The sequence below is a fragment of the Amia ocellicauda genome, chromosome 3 (genome assembly GCF_036373705.1).
Source record: "Amia ocellicauda isolate fAmiCal2 chromosome 3, fAmiCal2.hap1, whole genome shotgun sequence".
Lineage (NCBI taxonomy): Eukaryota > Metazoa > Chordata > Actinopteri > Amiiformes > Amiidae > Amia > Amia ocellicauda.
The window spans coordinates 50,943,471-50,961,062 of record NC_089852.1 but is presented as its reverse complement, the minus strand read 5'-3'; the positions used below and the strand labels follow the sequence as shown (position 1 = coordinate 50,961,062).

Below are 17,592 nucleotides of genomic sequence, written 5' to 3'. Positions count from 1 at the left end.
CTAAATGAGTATTTCACAGAGGTTTTCAAATAAGAAAAAACAGATGACATGCCACAGGTTGACAATCAGTCCAGTCAAACCCTAAGAGAGATCAGGATAAATGAGGAGGAGGTACTATAGGGACTAGCAGAATTAAAAACAAACAAATCACCTGGGCCAGATGGGATATTTCCAACAGTACTAAAATAAATGAGGGAAATTATTTATAGGCCGCTAACTCGATTATTCCAAATGACACTTAGAACAGGGGATGTGCCAACTGACTGGAAGACAGCAAATGTCATACCAATCCACAAGAAAGGGGACAAAACTGAGCCAGGAAATTACAGACCAATCAGTCTCACCTGCATCACCTGTAAAATGTTGGAAAAAATGATTAGACAGAAAATAGAGGAGCATCTCAATGAAAACCATATTCTTGGAGATAGTCAACATGGGTTTAGACGAGGCAGATCATGTCTTACTAATTTATTAAAACATTTTGAACATGTAACTGCAGCTGTAGATCATGTGAAAGCATATGATATGATATACTTAGATTTCCAAAAAGCTTCTGATAAGGTTCCACACCAAAAAACTGATCCTCAAATTGGAAGCTGTAGGCATTCAGGGTAATGTAAGTAGATGGATTATGAACTGGTTGATGTATAGGAAACAGAGGGTGTCGATTAGAGGAGTCGCTTCTAACTGGAGTGAGGTTGTTAGTGGAGTTCCACAGGGATCAGTACTAGGGCCTTTGCTTTTTCTAATCTATATTAATGATCTGGACTCTGGGATAGTTAGCAAACGTGTCAAATTTGCAGATGATACTAAAATGGGTGGCTCAGCAGATACAATCTTGGCAGCACAGGCTATTCAGAGGGACTTAGATAATATTCAGTTGTGGGCTGACACCTGGCAAATGAAATTCAATGTGGACAAGTGCAAGGTAATACATGCAGGTAACAAAAATGTCCACTATAATTACACTATGGGAGGTACAGATCTAGATGAAGTAACGCATGAGAAAGACCTAGGAATCTTTGTGGACTCCTCACTTTCTCCATCCAAGCAATGTGGGGAAGCAATAAAAAAGGCAAACAGAATGCTAGGGTATATTGTCAAAAGTGTAGAATTTAAAACAAGGGCAGTAATGTTAAGACTGTACAATGCGCTAGTTAGACCTCATCTGGAATACTGTGTACAGTTCTGGGCACCACACTTCAAGAAGGATATTGCTGCTTTAGAGGCAGTTCAGAGGAGAGCAACCAGATTTATTCCAGGTCTGAAGGGAAACTCCAACTCGGAGAGACTGAGGGAACTGAACCTTTTCACCCTGGAACAGAGGAGACTACGTGGGGACTTGATCCAAGTCTTCAAAATCATGAAAGTCATCGACCACATCAAACCAGAGGAGTTCCAGATCAGCAGGGACACACGCACCCGGGGACACAAATGGAAATTGGGCTTCAAGGAATTCAAAACGGAAAACAGGAGACACTTCTTTACACAGAGAGTAGTCACAATCTGGAATAAACTACCCAGCGATGTGGTTGAAGCTGAAAGTTTGGGAACATTTAAAAATAGATCCTTGGATCACTTAGATATTAATAAATACCAAACGAGCATGATGGGTTGAATGGCCCCCTCTCGTTTGTAAACTTTCTTATGTTCTTATGTTCTTAAATCAGTTTTGTTTATTTGCAGAATTGTACACATTTTCACTTAAGCATTTTGTTTGACATTGTGGGAGTATGTTAGGGTTATAAAAAAGGAGCTTGTTTCTCAGTTGCTGCTAAAACCTTATATACTATTGATGTTAATAGTATATATCTATATCTATATCTATCTATCTATCTCTCTATATATATAGAGATAGATAGATAGAGAGAGAGAGAGAGAGAGAGAGAGAGAGAGAGAGAGAGAGAGAGATTCTATATCAGGATGAGTTATATCATTCATGAGGGTCAAGCAAAAAAACTCACAATTTCCAAGTGTCAGGTTTGATGGCTGAAATTATAAGTAGGCATTTCCTTTCAAGTAAAAGTCTAATAAAGTATCATTAAAAGAGGTTATCACTGCCACTCAGTGTTATTTTTAGTCCTTATTCTTCCCTCCCACCAATTTCAAAGCCTAAGATCTGCTGCTGTAGGAGATAAGCAGCAGATGTTAGAGTTGCAAGGAACTGACACTCTCATTATAAAAATATATGGGTATTAAACTTTGATTCAATTAATTTCAAGTGCTTTGGAGCCCTTTTTTCGGGACAGCAGTATAGAGTCGGTTTTTCCAGGCATGGCAGATTCTTATGAATAATATATGAAGGAGTGGAAAGCAAACCTGGAAAAGCCAATCCTCTTTTGGGTATTTGCATATGCATGACTACCCTATTACTCTCTCTCCCCTGCCCCCCCTCTTTCTCTACAGCACATTTCAGATGGCACAGATTCACTACAAGGGATTTTAGTTCAGTTGAGATTGCCCCTTTGAAGGCGGCTGCTGCAGATCTTCAAAGTTCCAGATACAAATTGCACTTTTAAGTAAAGTCCCTGTTTGTTTTTGAAAATATAAATTTCTGTCTGAAACCTACAAAACTTTTATATCTCCCCTCCCACTTTAAAGCAAGAAGCAAATTGTCAGCTGTTAGTGTTGCTCTGCTGATTTCAGAAACTTAATCCCTTGCAAAAGCTGAGATGTGGGTTTATTTTTTATTTTTATTTTTTGTGAACATGCAAAGACAAAACCAGGAAGAGAGACATTAAGGCAAGAGGAGGCATTGCTGTGGTGGAATCGTAAGGCATTTCAAAATTGATGTATGCAAGAAGTGGTAGTAATAATAATAATAATTAATTCAAAGTACACAAGCTGCATTTAATAATTAATATACATGGCAGATTTATAGGCTATCTTGAGTTAAGGATACTACCCAAAGCATGAAAGAGAATCAGTGTCCATATTTTCAGCATATTTTCACATCTCCATTATGCCAGCACACAGAAAGTTCCTCCACTTTGCCTTTGAGGGGAAAGTTTTCAAGTACGCTATCCTTCCCTTCGGCTTGATGCTAGCTCCTCGCACTTTCTCTAAGTGCATGGAAACTATCCATGGATGTGTGCAGTCAGGGGGCCAACAAAGTTGCCTCAATCCTGCTGCACCTCTGTGGACTTAACGGGCCACCATCCAGTTGGTGAGAGCTCCCTCCAAGAAGTTGCAATATTCTTACCACTGGCAGACATTTCAGGCTTGTTGTTGTTTATTTTCAAGTAGATCTTGTTCCGTTGATCCTTGCTCCTGGTCTGTTATGGTTGGTGTGCAGGTCCCTGTTGGTTCATAATTATTGAAACTCTTGGCTGAGGCTTTTCCCTTACCAGGCTATGGTCTCAGTGCAGGCTTCCTAACTATTTGGCTACTGGTGTCCCTCAATAGAGCTTGGGTATACTGTAACCCTTCCCTCTTTGGGTAGTATCCTCGACTTGAAAGATAGGTTGCGAATGCAGCCCTGGTTATGCACGAAAGAGGATACTTCCAAAAGGCTTGAGGTCGCGTGTTAGCCCTTTAGGTTCTGGCAAAAAATAGACTATAGACAGTGGCCTATAGGTGGCTGTGATAGACAATTTCCATTCACGGATGCAATGGAAATGACAAAGGCCCCTCCTTTGGGTAGTATCCCCTTTCTCAGATCACCAGTGTTGCAGGATATGAATGAGGTTGCTGGGGAGTTTTCATTCAATTTGCAATTCATACTTTGTTTAAAGAATTTAACCTGGATGCCAATAAGTATATTTCTCACTGTTGTGAACCAGTCATCTTGAGAACTAGCTAACCTGAACATGCTGTGTCAGAACAGAGCACACTACATGCAACCCTGAGGTCTGAGTGAAATAGGAATGGTGTAAAATAAATTTCTCAGCTCATATTGATATATGATTTCCCAAAAGTATCATAAGTACAGATTTCCAATTCTTCAGTCGGTGAATATGCATGTACATACAAAACAAATCTATATACACTCAATGTATATCATCTGCCACTAGGGATGGTGGGGATTTCCTCCCCTTCTGTTTTTTTCATCCCCCCTATGGTAGTTATATTTTATCCCATATGCGTTTGCGTTATACTTCTGATATACGTTTGTACTTTCAGTCCCAGAATTTTCCCAGATCTTACAAATCATCTTCTTGTCACTGATTCACTTTTTCTTTTTGCTGTGATGCTGTGCTGTGACCCACCCCTGTCACTCAATCGCCCTTCGCATTATGTCCCCATTCACTGTCATTTTAAATCTGCCTTATTACCCAAACTCTACCTTCACGTCGCATAACATACTTTTAAAGAAAAAAAATAATGAATGCCCCAACTAAATAAAACCTCCCTGAATTGCTGTTGAAGTCTTTAGAGATGTCAGTCATTTGTTACCAACCAATAGTTTATTCAAAAATAGTTGCCTAGGATAAGCAAGCCAGTTACAAAGTTATCGTGCACAAGACTAAATTGGTAAAAATGACTTGACAAAATGGTACTCTCCCTCAACCCTCATGCATATTTATTACCCTCTCAGTTTTTAAAAAAAATTGCATATCATTATCATCAGCAGCATATATCAATCCACTGTTGGCCTCCTGAAACTGATGTTTCCACTTGTTTTGATGTATAGCACCTACTTTAATTTACACCACAGAAAAGCTTCTTATTTTATCTTCTAATCTTTAATGTCATTGTTATTCCAAACATACATCTTTCCATGCTTCACAATCTCTCTCTCTCTCTCTCTCTCTCTCTCTCTCTCTCTCATATATATACAGTGAGGGAAAAAAGTATTTGATCCCCTGCTGATTTTGTACGTTTGCCCACTGACAAAGAAATTATCAGTCTATTATTTTAATGGTAGGTGTATTTTAACAGTGAGAGACAATAACAACAATAAAATCCAGAAAAACGCATTTCAAAAAAGTTATAAATTGATTTGGATGTCATTGAGGGAAATAAGTATTTGATCCCCTATCAATCAGCAAGATTTCTGGTTCCCAGGTGTCTTTTATACAGGTAACGAGCTGAGATTAGGAGCACTCTCTTAAAGGGAGTGCTCCTAATCTCAGCTCGTTACCTGTATAAAAGACACCTGTCCACAGAAGCAATCAATCAATCAGATTCCAAACTCTCCACCATGGCCAAGACCAAAGAACTGTCCAAAGATGTCAGGGATAAGATTGTAGACCTACACAAGGCTGGAATGGGCTACAAGACCATCGCCAAGCAGCTTGGTGAGAAGGTGACAACAGTTGGTGCGATTATTCGCAAATGGAAGAAACACAAAATAACTGTTAGTCTCCCTCGGTCTGGGGCTCCATGCAAGATCTCACCTCGTGGAGTTTCAATGATCATGAGAACAGTGAGGAATCAGTCCAGAACTACACGGGAGGATCTTTTTAATGATCAGCAGCTGGGACCATAGTCACCAAGAAAACAATTGGTAACACACTACGCCGTGAAGGACTGAAATCTTGCCAAGCCCGCAAGGTCCCCCTGCTCAAGAAAGAACATGTACATCTGAAGTTTGCCAATGAACATCTGAGTGATTCAGAGGAGAACTGGGTGAAAGTGTTGTGGTCAGATTAGACCAAAATCAAGCTCTTTGGCATCAACTCAACTCGCCGTGTTTGGAGGAGGAGGAATGACCCCAAGAACACCATCCCCACCGTCAAACATGGAGGTGGAAACATTATGCTTTGGGGCAGTTTTTCTGCTAAGGGGACAGGACAACTGCACCGCATCAAAGGGATGATGGACGGGGCCATGTACCGTCAAATCTTGGGTGAAAACCTCCTTCCCTCAGCCAGGGCATTGAAAATGGGTAGTGGATGGGTATTCCAGCATGACAATGACCTAAAACACACAGCCAAGGCAACAAAGGAGTGGCTCAAGAAGAAGCACATTAAGGTCCTGGAGTGGCCTAGCCAGTCTCCAGACCTTAATCCCATAGAAAATCTGTGGAGGGAGCTGAAGGTTCGAGTTTCCAAACGTCAGCCTGAAAACCTTAATGACTTGGAGAGGATCTGCAAAGAGGAGTGGGACAAAATCCCTCCTGAGATGTGTGCAAACCTGGTGGCCAACTACAAGAAACGTCTGACCTCTGTGATTGCCAACAAGGGTTTTGCCACCAAGAACTAAGTCGAAGGGGTCAAATACTTAATTCCCTCATTAACATGCAAATCAATTTATAACTTTTTTGAAATGCGTTTTTCTGGATTTTTTTGTTGTTATTCTGTCTCTCACTGTTAAAATACACCTACCATTAAAATTATAGACTGAACATTTCTTTGTCAGTGGGCAAACATACAAAATCAGCAGGGGATCAAATACTTTTTTCCCTCACTGTATATATGTCATGGGCAGGGCGTGACAGGATATATATCACTTAATCGATTCATTATTATATTATTCTTTCACTTATTTATTTGGATGTGTGCACTTATTCTTTCTATGCTCATGGTTGTCTTTTTACTGTTAATGTTTTTTGCTTCAATATTTTGTTGTATCACCATTCTTTTTGTATTATTGGTTTATTGGGTTTAGATTAATTTATTGTTTTTCTTGACAAGCACACGCCACCAGCCCACATTCTCACTTGGACTCACCTGCACGTTCTCTTCCAATTACCTTCACCTGCACCCCTGGCTCTCTGTTTCAGCTGAGAGGCCGAGTCATTAAGCGCACAAACTGATCAAGAGACACCACTACTGGACAAGGAACGAGGATGAGCAAGGAGAGGGAAAGCCAGGGCTGGAAAGGGGGAACGTGGAAACTATTGCGGAGACAGATAGACTTTTTACTTTTTTCTTGTTGGATTATAAACAGTGCAAGTGGAAATCTTGAACCCTGAGACAGTGACAACATACGCAATGGACTTGGCAGCAGAGCATTGATGGCACGAGCTTTGAGCAGCTAAGTCTATGGGTTTTCGTTGAATGCATATGCAGTGGTGTTGCAGTAAGCAAGAGTGCACCAAATGAAATTGAAGAGACATTAAAGATGGCATTTGTTAATATATATATATATATATATATATATACACTCACCTAAAGGATTATTAGGAACACCTGTTCAATTTCTCATTAATGCAATTATCTGACCAACCAATCACATGGCAGTTGCTTCAATGCATTTAGGGGTGTGGTCCTGGTCAAGACAATCTCCTGAACTCCAAACTGAATGTCTGAATGGGAAAGAAAGGTGATTTAAGCAATTTTGAGCGTGGCATGGTTGTTGGTGCCAGACGGGCCAGTCTGAGTAATTCACAATCTGCTCAGTTACTGGGATTTTCACGCACAACCATTTCTAGGGTTTACAAAGAATGGTGTGAAAAGGGAAAAACATCCAGTATGCGGCAGTCTTGAGGGCGAAAATGCCTTGTTGATGCTAGAGGTCAGAGGAGAATGGGCCGACTGATTCAAACTGATAGAAGAGCAACTTTGACTGAAATAACCACTCGTTACAACCGAGGTATGCAGCAAAGCATTTGTGAAGCCACAACACGTACAACCTTGAGGCGGATGGGCTACAACAGCAGAAGACCCCACCGGGTACCACTAATCTCCACTACAGATAGGAAAAAGAGGCTACAATTTGCACAAGCTCACCAAAATTGGACAGTTGAAGACAGGAAAAATGTTGCCTGGTCTGATGAGTTTCGATTTCTGTTGAGACATTCAGATGGTAGAGTCAGAATTTGGCATAAACAGAATGAGAACATGGATCCATCATGCCTTGTTACCACTGTGCAGGCTGGTGGTGGTGTAATGGTGTGGGGGATGTTTTCTTGGCACACTTTAGGCCCCTTAGTGCCAATTGGGCATCGTTTAAATGCCATGGCCTACCTGAGCATTGTTTCTGACCATGTCCATCCCTTTATGACCACCATGTACCCATCCTCTGATGGCTACTTCCAGCAGGATAATGCACCATGTCACAAAGGTCGAATCATTTCAAATTGGTTTGTTGAACATGACAATGAGTTCACTGTACTAAACTGGCCCCCACAGTCACCAGATCTCAACCCAATAGAGCATATTTGGGATGTGGTGGAACGGGAGCTTCGTGCCCTGGATGTGCATCCCACAAATCTCCATCAACTGCAAGATGCTATCCTATCAATATGGGCCAACATTTCTAAAGAATGCTTTCAGCACCTTGTTGAATCAATGCCACGTAGAATTAAGGCAGTTCTGAAGGCGAAAGGGGGTCAAACACAGTATTAGTATGGTGTTCCTAATAATCCTTTAGGTGAGTGTATATATATATATATATATATATGTGCTGATATACGATAAAATCATTGTTGAAGGTCATTTTCATGGGATGGCACATAAACTTCACCTTAAATTAATGAACTGATATATGTAGTTTATTTTTAATATGTTGTGTGTGGTCTCTTTGTAAATTGTGACTAATACCAATGGACCAAAATGATTACATGGTTGGATATTCATATTGTGGTAGATATTGCATGGGCCAGTTTAAGAATATAGGAATAATGTGTATTTGCATATATTTAATGTGTGGTCAACGTGAGCTTATGATTTAAGTTAAAACACTTTGAATCAAAAGCCAAATGCTGAGCTGTTTACAAAGGAAACATTTGTGTGGTGTTCCTAATAATCCTTTAAGTGAGTGTATATATATATATATATATACACATAGCTCTGGAAACAATTAAGAGAGCACTGCAATTTCCATTCTATTCCATTCCATTCCAGTGTCTGTTGAATTCCAACACAGGCACGCCTCATTCTACTGAATGAGATACTGATTAGGTGATCACCTGAACCAAATCTTATTTAACGAGGAAAAGTATAAAAAACACTGCTGTAGTCATCACTATCCTCTTGCAATAGCACCAGCTGGATGGAAAAACAGTGCTAGTAGTACCTCAGAGTCATTGGAATCAAAAAAATAAGTACTGACCACGCGAAAAGAGTTGAAAAGGAAAGTTTTGAGTGAAGAAAAGAAGGGTTCAATTCTGGCTTTACTGGCAGATGGATACAGTGAGCGTCGGGTTGCTTCCATCCTTAAAATTTCAAAGATGGCGTTTCATAAGAACAAGGTCAAGCAGCAGACATTGGGGACAACAAAGCTACAGACCAGCAGGGGGTGAAAACGACTCTCCACTGACCGGGATGACCGCCAACTCATTCGAATGTCACTCAACACCCGTAGGATGACATCAAGTGACCTACCAAAAGAATGGTAAACTGCAGCTGGGGGTGAAGTGCACGGCAAGGATGGTTCGAAACAGGCTCCTAGGGGCAGGGATGAAGTCGTGCAAAGCTAGAAAAAAGCCCTTCATCAATGAGAAGCAAAGAAGAGCCAGGCTGAGGTGTGCAAAAGACCATAAGGATTGGACTGTAGATGACTGGAGTAAGGTCATCTTCTCTGATGAGTCCAATTTTCAGCTTTGCACAACACCTAGTTGGAGACCTGGAGATGCCTACAAGCCACACTGTCTCACACCCACTGTGAAATTTGGTGGAGGATCAGTGATGATCTGGGGGTGCTTCAGCAGATTCGGGCAGATTTGTCTTTGTGAAGGACGCATGAATCAAGCCACATACAAGGTTGTCCTGGAAGAAAACTTGCTTCCTTCTGCTCTGACAATCTTCCCCAACTCTGAGGATTGTTTTTTCCAGCAGGACAATGCTCCATGCCACACAGCCAGGTCAATCAAGGTGTGGATGGAGGACCACCAGATCAAGACCCTGTCATGGCCAGCCCAATCTCCAGACCTGAACCGCACTGAAAACCTCTGGAATGTGATCAAGAGGAAGATGGATGGTCACAAGCCATCAAACAAAGCCGAGCTGCTTGAATTTGTGCACCAGGAGTGGCATAAAATCACCCAACATCAATGTGAAAGACTGGTGGAGAGCATGCCAAAACGCATGAAAGCTGTGATTGAAAATCAGGGTTATTCCACCAAATATTGAATTCTGAACTCTTACTAAGTTAAAACATTAGTATTGTGTTGTTTAAAAATTAATATGTACTTATTTTCTTTGCATTATTCGAGGTCTGACAACACTGCATCTTTTTTGTAATTCTGACCAGTTGTCATGTTCTGCAAATAAATGCTCTAAATGACAATATTTCTATTTGGAATTTGGGAGAAATGTTGTCAGTAGTTTATAGAATAAAACAAAAATGTTAATTTTACCCAAACACATACCTATAAATAGCAAAACGAGAGAAACTGATAACTTTGCAGTGGTTAAGAGACCATTCCAAGTTCAGAAATCAATGTTGAGTGGTCTCTTAATTTCTTCCAGAGATGTATATATCAACATGGTTCTAGGAGGGACTCCACACCTCTTAGAACGTCTGGGAGGGTGAATCAGCAGCTGGGAGCACCTGATCTACAGGACTTCCATGATTGGACAGTGCCTGGATTTCAGCAGGATATAGGCACACCTTGTTTATGGGGAATAGGAGTTGGCTGGAGGACTTAGAGAAGAAGCCAGAGAGAGAGAGAGAGAGAGAGAGAGAGAGAGAGAGATGGACTGTGAATCTGTACTTTCTATTGACCTTTACTAGGGACTTTTACTTTGGATTATGGATTTTGATTAGTACTGTCCGCTTGGCTTGGTTTGTGTTTTTCTGTCTATTTTGTTAGTGTGTAGATAAGGGGCTGTGACACAAGGTTAGGTAGGCTCAACAAGAGCTAGGTTTTCTTTTGGTTTTCTTTGATTTTCCACCCCTGCACTGTACAATAGATCAACACCTTTGGCACCATTACCCCAGTCTTGTACATTGGTTTCCCTGGACCCCACCTATGCCATAAGCCCAGCACCATTGCAACCCTAATGGTGTGGGTGGTCTTTCCACTTGTTTCGACCTACAAAGTCTCTTTTGCAGGTCATGCCAGCAAAGCTTCCCATCTTTCCATCTTTTATGTCATTGTCTTGATTTTCTTTTATAATTTGATACATTCTATAGCTTCTTTTGTCCACCCTTTCTATTTGCAATGTGTCAGGCCCACTGCCATTTAACATTTGCACTCTTGAAGAGATGTATACTGAGGCTTGAGATCGCTACAATACGTTTGTGTGGGTGTGTAAACAAAACAAAGTGATGCAGTGGATAGTAAACAGCTCTTTACATGCTCTACTCGCTCTGTACAGAACCATTTGTAGTAGAGGTAAGGCAATCATGTTCGATTATACACTCCAGTCTGCAATAAGTGTCAGGTTCACTGATTCTGACTGGGATAAGCTTGAAAAAGTAGAATGTTTTTTTTGTTTTTTTTTAATACTTTGAACATCATATGCGTATGAGCATAAATTCTCCAAGCATTCCTGTTAGGAAAAACAGTCCAGGGATCTACATTTTGTCACCCAAAAACAACAATGAAGATAGAAATGAACTGTAGAAAATACATAGATATTCACACTTACAAAGAATTGGAGTGGAAAGAGGGCAGCATATATTTTCTTAAAGAGTTGAAATGAAAGCATGTCCTGTATTTATCAAAAAATAATGAATCCAGCTCCCCGGCTTGCATACAAACAAAAGAAGCTGGGCAATTTCAGGATATGTACCTGAAAACACTAAACAAGTACCCAGTGTGCTGCTGAGTTTCTCTGTGTGCATTAACAGCTTTCTTTTTATACTACAGAGTGGCTCATCTCCCCTGTTTGACAAGGCTGTTAATTTAAGATCTGTGAGAGCTTACTAGACCATACTTCAATGGGGAGCCAGGTTTCTCATAGAAGGCGAGCAAGTAAGTCAATTTAAAACAAATCCAATAAAGATATCCCCAGTTTCCATGTCCTCAAAAGGCCTAGACTAACAGCTGTGCTAGATCAAATTTGATGCTTCCTTCGTTTTAGCTAATGAGGAGCTAACCCTCTGGGAATCAGGTGACAGATACTTCTTCTTGTTCTCTCAATAGGTTGAGAAATTCTCAGGTCCCGAAGGGTGCTGGAGACTAATTTATCCAGAAAACAACAACAAGAAAAAACTTCTCAGTCTTTATAGTTATTAACACCTTGCTTTCATTCAGGCCAGCATTGAGTCCATTTAGTACTCATTTAATTGATTGATTTGATATATCTATATTTAGTGTAAGTGTAAAACCAAGGTCACTGTATAATACAGGAAGGTGAAATGCTGCTAATCTACACAGTGGATCATAGGGGAGTATTATGGAATCAAATACAAAGACTTTCTGGTAATCCTTGCAATTTATCCAGACAACTCCCATTTGCATCAGCCTGGCTTTCAGTTCAGCTACTGGTGAAAACTGTACAAGATAATTTTCATTCCTTTTCTGGAAAACTACAGGAGGCAGCGACAGTGATTTACTCTGGTTGGGAATCTGTGAGGTAACATTAAACAAATTCCAATATCCACCTATCTTTGGCTCATTCCAAAGTCATTTATCTTTTCGCCCATGAAAGTATAAATTAATTTTAAATGACAAAAAAAAACCAAGTGTGTCGAGGCCACACTTACAGCACCAACAATAATAACTGAGGTATTGCTACTTTTTTCTATACTGTATGTGAATGTTGAACAGAAACAAAGTGTGTATTTAGGACAGTTAGAACGGACAAAATTAATTTTAAATCATCTTCATAACCTGGAATATATCACCAGAGTATAAATATGTTGATAGTAAATGGCATCTGCAAATGACTAAGTGTATTTTCTTAAGAAAAGATCAGTTGTTCTCATATATAGAATCTTTCAGGGTTCACAATTCAGTGCTAATAGTTTGGTCATTACATTTATGTACCTTGTACTAAAGTGTTATCTACACAGAAAAAAAATCATTAGCAAATTTAACACTGTAGGTGTTTGAAAAGTGTTGGATTCACAACACTTCTGGTGTTGGAAATCATCACTTTCAAAGTGTTAATAACTCAAAACAATATCACATTGTTTTAGTAGTACCATAGGTGTTAAAATCAACCCTTTTAAAGTACATGCACGACCATCCAAAAAAGTTTTAAATTAGCTCATGCATTATTGGGTTTAAATATATAAATCAAAACGTATTGTAATTTAATTGGTTTTACAATTAACTTTTAAGTAAATAAATACCACGACACAGTCTGTCACACAAACTGGTCAGGCATATACTGGTAATGCTCACAAGCACCACCTCAAGTAGATACATAAACAAGAAAGATTATAATAGTTAGATGACATGATAGAAGACTTCCACGTAGGATAGAAAAAACGGACAACACAAATATAAATATATTGGCGGGTAAAGACGCATTTCACCCTCAAACAATTACTGCTTTACAATAATTAGCATTTATACAATAATTAAGAAAAAAATAAACAATAAAACAAGGATTATTTCAAAAACTACCACAATGCATTGTGGGAAAGTAATATTATTTGGTTTTACACCAGTACAGTGTTAATTCACCACTCTTTATTTTGACACAAAGTATTAACACTGAGATGGTTTAACTCTCAAAGTATTAATTTCACCCAATGAGTCTTGAATCAACACTGATTTTAACACTATATATTTTAACTATAGATTTTGCTGTGCATTTGTTACATATTCTGGTAATGTAGGAACCACACTTATTTATTTACTTATTTAGTACTTCATTAAAATGTGTGTTACAGATACATTCTAAAACACATTTGCAGACTGAGATAACAGAGAGTGAGCAGTACTGTGAAAGCTAGCTGAAGACTTTGATATGAAGTTGACAGGACAGCACATTGTTAGAAAGAAGCCCTTCATGAGTGAAGACAACAAGCAGAAAATATTAGCATTGCCAGGAAAAACAGCCCCAGAAGCCAGGTGTTTGTCAGAGTCATGAGGTCAGATGAGTCCAAATCTAGTACTTTGGTGCAGTTTGGAACAAAGAATAATGGTACAGACTAAAAACAACAGAAACACATACAGCGGTGCTTTCACCCAACCATGACAGATGGGGCAAAATTAAAGTTCAGGATTTATTGGCAACTTTTGCTATTGGAGGACTTTGACTAATAAAGCAATTGAGAAATATCCAAGGGAATCTGAAGTCCTCAAGGAATTTAAAAAAAAAGTTTAAATTCCGATAAAGTCCAAACATAAACCTAATTTTCTGTTTCCCCCTGGATTATTGTTTGGGGACACCTGGAGTGAATTATTTGTTAGGTGCAGGGATAAAAGGAGTTTTAAAGTAAGCTTGTCAACATTCACATCCAACATCAATATTCACAAGAATTAAATGCATCACTGCCTGGAATAATCGCTGAAGATTTGATTTCTGGCAAAGGATTTGAGTATTCACCTGGGGTTTATTCTCAATGATGAAATGCAACAATATTAAAAATTACAATTATTGGTACAGATTGAACAGAAAAGGTAGGTAGCTCTTTCATATTACCTGTAATATACAAGTAATATACAAATGTTCATGTGCATCTCCTTTCCTCAATTTGCCCCTAATCAGTTTCTGCAAATGGAATGGAGTCTTGCTTTACAAAGCTGAGCATGACAAAATGCTCTATTATCTCCTTCAATATATTAATATTTCTAAACTTTTCTCCTCAGCCACAATCTTCTAAGCTCCATCCTTCTTTTCATTTGTGTCCCCCAGAGCAATTTCTTTTAAGCCAAGAGATTAACCTAGTTTCAGTCCCATGAACCTCTCCCCAAGCTCCTCGGTACTAACATACAAATTAAGAATATAGGTGTGGTCTTCCTAGGATTCAGTAGAACATGGCTTGGACTTGCCACCCACAATCTATCAGGTCTATGTAAGTTTCTATGCTTGTTCAGTGAGTTTACACCTTTTTTTAAATTAAAAAAAGCTAAAATCCACTGCACTGTATGTACTGTGAATAACTGCACACTGCCATGATTTTACAAGTGCAAATTAAATCAGAGACTTCAAACATAACTACTGACAACTGTACAATTGCAGCTCCACAGTAACAAAGTGTTATACCATCATCTTTGCTATGCCACAACTATTTACTTGGGTATCATTTTTCAAGTCTGAGTAGGAACAGTAGTTCAATTAAAAGGGGAAATAAAAAGCTCCGAAAACATATTTTTAGTTGACCAAAGAAACAAAACAAGGGGATGTTATGCTAAAGTGAATATATGCATATATATGATATATGATATATGATATGCATTGCATTAAGGTGTAATTTGGAATAGAAATTATACACATATTTCGGGCAAACCCACTGAATTATAAACTTGGGTGTTTTGGAGTGCTTATATGACAGGTTAAGCAACTGCAGTTGATTGCCATGCCTTACTATGCATGTATGTCTGGGTACTTACAGGAGGAGCAGCTAGCCAGCCGTATTTGTCCTCTGTCCAATTCATGTCCCTGTCAAAGTTGTACAGCTGCTTGTAGCGCAGGTGCTCACTCTCCACCAGGTTATACTGTCTCCGGGCATAGTGGTAGCTCTCGTTGTTTCCTTTCCTGGGGAAGTCCAGCCATTCCGGGTGGCCAAACTCGTTCCCTACAATGCAGTGCAAAAGCCAGACGTTATCATTCCCCACGAGGACGAAAGCATAACAATACAGTTCAAGCACAGCTATGCAGTTAAAGATGTGTCTTCATAACATGTACATTCAGGAAGGAGCTACAGCAGACACCAGCCATCAGTTATACATTTAAAGAGCTTTCCCAGTCTGTTTTGCATGAATTAAATGCAACACTCCCCCATTTCATTATTTATTTTTGATTTCATGACACATTTCCAACAGAATACATTTTTGATTGAGCATGTAAACTCATCATGGATTAAAATATTATATATTTCAAACAATCTATATAGAAACCCACATATTGTCCATCACTTGTATAAATGGAAGTAACACCATCACACGAAGCAACTCTAAACACTATTTCAGACAAAACACAATATGCCTGAAGGAAGAGATTTCGGTTAGACTTTAAATTAAGGTTTAATAATTAAATAGTACAGTCATGATTTATATATCGTCAGATGGTCATATTGAATGCATTGACACAGAATTATACAAGTTATAAGTTAAATCTCAGTAACACCATTTAAAAATACGAATGGCTTTGTTAATAGACAGCTTTTAGCTGGTTTCACAGACTTCAATTAGCACTAGAACTGAACTATGCTACATAAAATAACATTAGGCAGTCCTAGATGAATGCTGAGCTTGGTCTGTGAAATCAGCCCCTTAGTGCTTAAACTATATTCAGAAGTGACTATGGAATGTGTGCACCAATTTGTTTTAGTTTCTTATGAAAATGCCATATTATATTAAAATGTTCATATTATTATTATTATTTCTTGGCAGATGCCCTTATCCAGGGCGGGAAGGTCATTCCACCATTTGGGGGACAGGGATGAGAAGGAGCGGCTCTGGAGGAAGGAGAGTGGAGAGAGAGTCTTCTGGCACTGGACGACCGCAGTGGTCTGGAGGGGATGTATGGAGAGACGAGTGTCTGAAGGTAACTTGGTGCAGTGTGGTTGAGACAGCGGTAGGTGAGGGTCAATGTCTTGAACTGAATGCATGCCGGTATCGGGAGCCAGTGGAGGCAGCGGAGCAGTGGAGTAGCGTGTGTGAATCGGGGCAGAGAGAATACTAGACGAGCTGCAGAGTTCTGGATGAGCTGGAGCAGGCAGGTAGTAGTTGCAGGCAGACCGGCCAGGAGGGAGTTGCAGTAGTCCAGGTCCATATAAGCACCAGGTCCATATAAGTCCAGTCCATATAAGCACCATCAGGAGTCTGACTGCCTAGGCTCTCTCTTTTCCAACTCTGGTCAGCTGTCTTCCTCTGTCTTAGCAACTTTGTATGCCTCCTTAATATGCATCTGTGTAGATTACACCTATAGGAAATCCTGATGTTCTCTTATGACTTAATTGTGTTAGGCTGATGCTGTTACCCTTGTAGTTTTGTGTGCATGTCAAACATTGTATGTTAGTGTTTATTGAACCATGTAAGTTGCACCAGATAAAGGTGTCTATTAAGTTATGATGATCATTATAAATGCCACACCAAATATAATAGAATGATGCAATATTTCCTAGTATTTCCTAGGAGGAGATCATGTTACCATTAATTAACAGCTTCTCTCAAAACAGACTATCTTTGAAAACTCAGATCCTGAAGGTTAGTTGGAGCTTTCCTTAGAATGTTTTCTCTGCAGTTAATGTATGCAGCATTTCACCAAGAGACATATATCAAATTTCTTAGCAACAGTAAGTCAGCACACAGATTCAACTTTTTTTTTCAATGAGACAATACATAAAGCGTTTCAAAGTCATGACCCAGTAAATTAACTGAAAGCCCTCCATGACAGAGGTTATTTAGCTGATGTCTTCTGCTTCAGCTGAAGCATAATTCACAGATTATAAGATCTAATCTTACTTTTGACAAAGAATACGGAATGTCCTTCATCAATTGCTGCCTAAATGCAGAACCATAATGTATTCTGATCAGAGTTCCCAGATTAAGATCTTGTGGCCGCAGTACAAACAAATGAGTTAATGCACATTTACATGTCCTTGTGGTATTTCCAAAAGTTTCCAAGACATCTGAGACCAATAGGAAAGTTACTTGCAAATAAGTCCAAATACACATTTTAGAAATACAATCAC

General features: G+C 39.3%; 1 protein-coding gene across 2 annotated transcripts in view; it reads right to left on the bottom strand.

Annotated features, from left to right (window-relative positions):
* Window positions 1-17,592, bottom strand: part of LOC136746956 (1,4-alpha-glucan-branching enzyme) — a 374,922-nt gene that overhangs the window by 79,652 nt on the left and 277,678 nt on the right. For both annotated transcript variants that reach the window (XM_066699866.1, XM_066699865.1), the window contains exon 13: window positions 15,287-15,471. In XM_066699866.1, the coding sequence (XP_066555963.1) occupies window positions 15,287-15,471 (185 nt within the window). The remainder of the gene's footprint in view (window positions 1-15,286; window positions 15,472-17,592) is intronic.